The 6,954-nt window shown below is 40.2% G+C and overlaps 1 protein-coding gene across 1 annotated transcript in view; it reads right to left on the reverse strand.

The window, feature by feature from the left end:
• Window positions 1-4,795: 4,795 nt before the first annotated feature.
• LOC102758226 (UDP-glucuronosyltransferase 2B31-like) overlaps window positions 4,796-6,954 on the reverse strand; it is a 17,210-nt gene continuing 15,051 nt past the window's right edge. The window contains exons 2-3 of the mRNA XM_006775200.2: window positions 5,611-5,698; window positions 4,796-5,019 (exon numbers count right to left, since the gene is read on the reverse strand). Coding sequence (XP_006775263.1) covers window positions 4,796-5,019; window positions 5,611-5,698 — 312 coding nt within the window. The remainder of the gene's footprint in view (window positions 5,020-5,610; window positions 5,699-6,954) is intronic.

Genomic DNA, 6,954 nt, shown 5'->3' on the forward strand with positions numbered 1-6,954 from the left:
AGGCCCACTTCTCCCGTTTGAGTCTGGGTCCCCAGAGACTTGCCTGGAACTGGAGCTCAGAGCCTGAGACTTCCTCCGGATTGAAACAGACAACCGCACCCTCAGCCACCAGCCCGCTCCGCATGCACTCCGCACCTTTGTATTTTACTTCCGCACTGCGCCTCCTCTGAGTCTCAGTGTTTTTCTCTTTCCTCCTAGTTGTAGATCTTCCACTTAGCCAGCCTTCCTGTGGTTCTGGATGATGTCCGTTCCGTCTTTTAGTTGTATTTTTGAAGTGGTTGTTCGAGGCAGCAAACTCCAGTGTTTACCTATGCCACCATCTTGGTTTCTCCTCTGTTTATTTATTTTAAAATTTCTTTTTATTGCTGAAAGTATTACAGGTGTCTGCTTTGTGTACCCCCCCATTGACCTCCTCCTCCCCATACTCACCCCTCCCAAGCCTTTACCACACTAGTGTCTGTGTACATGAGCTATGCATGTATGCATATCAATTCCCCAATTAATCCTTACCCCCCACACACACACACACTATCCACCCCCACCTCTCCTCTGAAATTCATCAGTCTATGCATGGTTTTGTCTCTGCATCTATTTTGTTGGTCAGTTTATTTTGTTCATTAGATTCTACATAGAGTAGGTCATGTGATACCTTTTTCTGACTGGCTTATTTCGCTTAGCATAATACTCTCCAGGTCCATCCATACTGTTGCAAATGGAAAGAGTTCCTTCATTTTCACTCCCATGTAGTATTCCATTGTGTAAATGTACCACAGGTTTGTTATCCACTCATCAGCTAATGGGCACTTGGGCTGTTTCTAAATCTTAACTATTGTAAATTTTGCTGCTATGAACATAGGGGTGCATATATTCTTTCTGATTGGTGTTTCTGGTTTCTTAGGATATATTCCTAGAAGTGGGATCACTGGGTCAAACAGGAATCTCCATAATGTTTTACACAGTGGCTGCACCCACCAGCCTGCGTTCCCACCAGCAGTGTACTAGGTTTTCCTTTTCTCCATATTCTTGCCAACACATTGGTTGTTGATTTGTTGATGACAGCCATTCTGTCAGGTGTGAGGTGAGTCCTAATTGTTGTTTTAATTTGCATGTCTCAGATGATTAGTGACTTAGAGCATTTTTTTATATATCTCTTGGCCTTCTCTATGTCCACTTTGGAGACGTGTCTATTTAGGTCCTTTGCCCATTTTTTAAACATGCTAATATATATTTTTAAATAATTCGTTATTGTTGAAAGTATTACATATGTCCCTTTTTTCCCTGTTAACACCCACTAGCCCGTCCCCCACTTTCACCCCAGGCTCTCACCACCCCATTGTCTAGGTCCATGGGCCATTCATTTATGTATATAAGGTCCTTGGTTAATTACCTTCCACCCACACTCTCCACCTTCCCTCTGAGATTCCACTCTCCGTTCCATGCTTCCATGTCTCTGGATCCACTCCATTGATTAGTTTATTTTGTTACTTAGATTCCACATATGAGTGAGATCATGTGATACTTGTCTTTCTCTGACTGACTTATTTCACTTTGCATGATACTCTCCAGGTTCCTCCATGCTGTCTCAAAGGGTAAAAGATTCTTTTTTTTTTTACTGCTGCATAGTATTCAATTGGATAAATGTATCATATCCAGTCATCTGCTGATGTGCACTTGGGTTGTTTCCAGATCTTAGTTATTGTAAATTGTGCTGCTATGAACATAGGGGTGAATACATTCTTTCTGATTGGTGTTTCAGGTTTGTTAGGATACATTCCTCGAAATGGAATCACTGGGTCAAATGGCAGTTCCATATTTTTTTGAGGAAAATCCATAGTTTTCCATAATGGCTGCACCAGCCTACATTCCCACCACTGGTGTACTAGGGTCCACTTTTCTCCACATCCTCGCTAGCACTTGTTTGTTGCCCTGTGGCTGCTGGGAGCAGGTAGCTCCTCTCTGAAAAAATGGCCATTTCGGTTTGTATGCATCGAACGACCAAATATAGGATTCCTGACTACTGCTTTTCCATGTCTCCCTGCACTGCTTCCCATGCCAGCCTCTCTGTAGGCACCTCAGTCTGTTCCTCCCTCCCTGCACCAAAGCCTCAGGTGAGTAGTTGCAAATGAAAACTCATATGCTTTGGGTTTAGCAAAAAACAAATTGCGGCTTTCTCTCCAACTGACTACCGTCCTCCAGGCTCCGCAGTGGCCAGTAGGTCTGCCACCTTTCACAGATGTATGTTACGTGGGCCGCAGGTCTCGGCTCCGGTGTCGAGCCTGGGTTCTGGGCCTCTGTCTTCAGAGGGAACAGACCCTCCTGTGGCCCAGCACTCCCTCCTCTCTGGGCCTGCTGCCCCTGGGAGCTGGGTCAGCTCCTCTCCTGACCTGGCCCTTCCTACAGGTTTCCAGGTGCTTTCTGTCCTTCTTTGATATAAGTCTCTTCCTTAGCTGGACCTCAGTTGGTAATTCCAGGTGAACGTTCTCCAATTTGGTTGTATTTCCAGTCTGGCCCTGGGATAAGGTGCAGGACACGTTGCCTATTTGGCTGCCATTTTCCTCTCTTAGCTTTTTATTCTTAACTAAAACTTTGTTATATATATGTACACAGGCTATAAGAAAATCAATAGTCCCTTTAGAGCATGGGTTCTGCATTATCAAACCTGCAATTGGGACCATATACCCATTATCAAAGGCTGCAAGAAGAGTGAAAGCAACCAGGTGAAGCTTTTTAAGGGGCAGTATAATAAAGATAATTAGTTATTAAAACCAAAGTCTATCATAAACAGCTCAATTTTATATTAGGAAGCAACTAGCTGTTATATTTGTAAATTAACATACATTTTATTTTTTTGTTTTTGTTGTTAATCCTCACCCAAGGATATTTTTTCCATTGATGTTTTTAGAGAGAGTGGAAGGACACTCACCTGCTCAGGTTGTGGCCTTGATCCCCAATAGGGATCAGCAGGAGGCAGCTGATCAACGTTGCTCTCATACTGATGGCTCTCCTTCTTTCCCTCTCTCTCTTAAAAATAAATCTTTAAAATTCTCTATGGGTTTGAACATTTTTATGTTGACACTATTACTCAGCAATACAAAGCTATTACATGCATGAAACTCAAAATTACGCTAAGTGAAAGAAGCCACTTGCAAATATCATATGATTCTATTTGTCTGAAATGTCCAGAATATGGTAATTTATAGGATAGAGGGTAGATTAATGGTTGTGTAGGGTGGAGTGGGGAGTAGGGATATGGGGAATGACTTCTAAGGCATATGAAATTTCATTTTGGCCCGATGAAAAATTCCCAAATTTAGATTATATTGACATCTTCATAACTCTATAACATACTACCCATATTTGATGTTTATATATTAATCATTGAATTTTGTCATATGTAAAACATATATTATTAGAGGCCTGGTGCACGAATTCATGCATGGGTGGTGTCCCTTGGCCTGGCTGGGGATTGGGGCCAATGGGAGCCCTCTCTACCAGTTCTGATCAGGGCAGTGCTGTCTGGGGGAGGAACCACAGGAGGTTGGCTGGCCATGGAAGGTTGGCTGTAGGAGTGTACTGACCACTAGGGGGCAGCTCCTGCATTTAGTGTCTGCCCCTTGATGATCAGTGTGCATCATAGTGACCAGCTGACTGGTCATTGGGTCAACTGGTCATAACAGTTGCTTAGGCTTTTATATATATAGATTGTAAAATATGTTAAAATAATGAAAATAAAAATCATTTAATCATTTTTTTTTTAAGTAGAAAGTTATTGTCAATGTAAGAACATTCAAACCCGTAGAGAATTTTTATGAGTTTATTTGAACCAAACTAATGATTAATGCTGGGAGGAAGATAACAAATGCCCCTAAGAATATCAGTTTTTCAGCTTCTTTTATGCATTTGAGGTTAAGGGGAAAGCAAAGTAAGATTACATGAAGTTGGAGGAAGCAAAGCAGGGATTGGATTATAGGATACAGTTAATAAGATTTTGTGCTCTCTTGAGAGTTAATGTCCTCCCCCTTCTTTTTAAATATATTTTTATTGATTTCAGAGAAGATGGGAGAGGGAGAGAGATAGAAACATCAATGACAAGAGAGAATCATCTATCAGCTGCCTCCTGCATGTCCCCCACTGGGGACCAAGCTCACAACTGCAACCTGGGCATGTGCCTCACTGGGAATTGAAATGTGATTTCCTGGTTCACAAGTCAATGCTCAACCACTGAGCCACCCCAGCCAGGCAGTGCCGCTTTTGAGGGGTATTATTTCTGGTATTTGAAAGGAGTATTACCCTAGATGCACAAGCTCAATGGGCAGGGCAGGTGTAAACACTTTCAGTAAATAAGTTACAGGCCTGGAGCATGCCTACTCATCATGAGGTTCCCAGTTAGGAATTTATGATCAGATCACCCTGTGAGGTACTTTCCATGGAACCTCCTTTTTTGTCCACAAGATTTATACTTTCAGAAATTTTTTTGCACTAAATTGAAATATTTTATGCAACTTCTTGAATTCTTCATTCTTTCATTCTATGGGCTCTATTACATTTTAAAAAACGTGTCCTTGTAGTGACCAATATAACTTTGGGTAACTTGTGTAGAAAATTGTTGCAGTACTTGGTTACCTGTTCAATCAGGTTAAATGCAACTTTGAAATTAATGTCTGGTTAAAAATAAAAGCAGATTTAAGATTGGTAAAATCATGTTAATAATTTTAAAATTAATCTCTCAATATGGGATGAAAATTGTACTCTTTATAGATAAAATAATCTATAAATACAATTAAAATTGTGGTACTCACGATGGGTCATTAATGAATGTTTTCAATGCATTGAGTAAATCTGCACTAGACATGGTGTTGAAGTCCAATATGATAGCTGTTCCCTTGGTCTTCATGGGAGCAATGTTATCAGGTTGATCCACAAACATAGGGATGCCCACCATAGGGATCCCATGGTAGATCGCCTCATAGATGCCATTGGTTCCACCATGAGTTATAAAGGCTTTGGTTTTTGGATGACCTAGGATTGGGTGAATTTCAGTAAATTATTAATTATAAGTCTTAGAAATAAAATGAGAGTTGGGCAAGAAAAGCACTCAGGCACTGTATTCTAGATGACAGATTATTATACACATGAAACTACATTAAAATATATTTTAGATCTAAGAGAAGAAGAACTTTAGTTGCTGAAGAGGTAAATAGATACTGGTATGGCATTGTGACTGAAAATGGAGTCACTGGTAATAAAGGAGGTGTTCTTATTTTTTAATGGCAGTGAATGAATAGCCATACAGAAGCGTAAAAAATAGAAATAAGAAGGGAGAAGTAGGAGGCAGAGTGGTAGTTATTGAAAAATTCTTCATGAGAAGTAATTACACCTGAAATAAAGATACTTGATTTCAGACATAAGGAAGGAGATGGTCTATAATAAAATGTTAGCTTTTATATGTTCTCCTTTTTTCCCAGGACTGGCAAACAAATACAAGGGAATTAAGGGTTTCTTTTTTTTGAGTTTTTGTAAATAAAGGTTCAATAAAGGTTCAATACTTTTTGAAGTATTATCATTGTCTTTGGAGTTATTGTTATTTTAGTGTTTGTTTTTCAGTCTCACCAAGAAGGTCATTCTGGGGGATCCACTTATAGAGCCGAGTATTTGGCCCTAAGGTATCTGGTTTCTTGCCTTCAAATCTCCATAGAACCTGTTAAAATAAAGAAAATATTTTATTCCATGAGTTGAACTAAAGGTATAGCAAGTTCAGATTATAAAGAAATTAAGAGATAATCTAGTTAAAGCCCTTCATAGACAGATAAGAAATAAGGACAAGAGATTAAAAATGAAAACTATTATAACACTGGTATGATAGAAATACCCACATTTTATGTATTTATTTTTACATTCAATCAAGTATGAATGCAATCATGATGGCCAACACATACAGGTATACTAATGAGATTATCAATGATGAATTGAAATCTTAGTCCTGGCCAGCATGGCTCAGTGATTGAGCATGGACCCATGAACCAGGAGGTCACAGTTTAATTCCCAGTCAGGGCACATGCCTGGGGTTGTGGGTATGTGGAAGGCAGCCTATCAATGATTCTCTCTCATCATTGATGTTTCTATCTCTCTCTCTCCCTCTCCCTTCATATCTGAAATCAATAAAAATGTATTTTTAGTTCTAGTCATTTTAGTTCTAGTGCAAAAAAGTAGGTATTTATTACACATCCTATATAATAAAACCCTAATATGCAAATTTCCCAAATGGTGGAACAACTGGTGGAACAACTGGTTGCTATGATGTACACTGACCACCACAGGGCAGACACTCATTGCAGGAGCTGCCCCTTGGTGGTCAGTGCACTCCCACAGGGGGAGTGCTGCTCAGCCAGGAGCTGGGATCATGGCTGGCCACTGCATACTGGTGGCAGAGCCACTTCTGCCCCCACAGCCATGCTAAGGAGCAGCTAGCTGAGCGGTAAGGAGTGTCATGCACGTGGGAAGTAAGGAGTGAGAGGTCCTGGATTGCGAGAATAGTGGCCCTAACCTGGTAGTCGTACACTCCCCATGGGCTCCCAGACTGCAAGAGCACACAGGCCAGGCTGAGGGACCTCCTCACACTGCAGGAATTTCATGCACTGACCCTCTAATTTATTTAAAATTTCTTTCATTTTGCAATGTAATATTACCCTTTATTTTTAAGTATTACAGAAGGGAGTTTTCTTATATCCACTTGTCTCATAAGTTATTTTTTTACATCAAAGATTTACCTTTATTTTCACATTTTTCTCTTTTATTTATTTATTTTTTTATTTTTTATTTTTTTAAAATATATTTCATTGATTTTTTACAGAGAGGAATGGAGAGGGATAGAGAGTTAGAAACATTGATGACAGAGAAACATTGACCAGCTGCCTCCTGCACACCCCCTACTGGGGATGTGCCCACAACCAAGGC

Source organism: Myotis davidii, unplaced genomic scaffold (assembly GCF_000327345.1).
Source record: "Myotis davidii unplaced genomic scaffold, ASM32734v1 scaffold3669, whole genome shotgun sequence".
NCBI lineage: Eukaryota > Metazoa > Chordata > Mammalia > Chiroptera > Vespertilionidae > Myotis > Myotis davidii.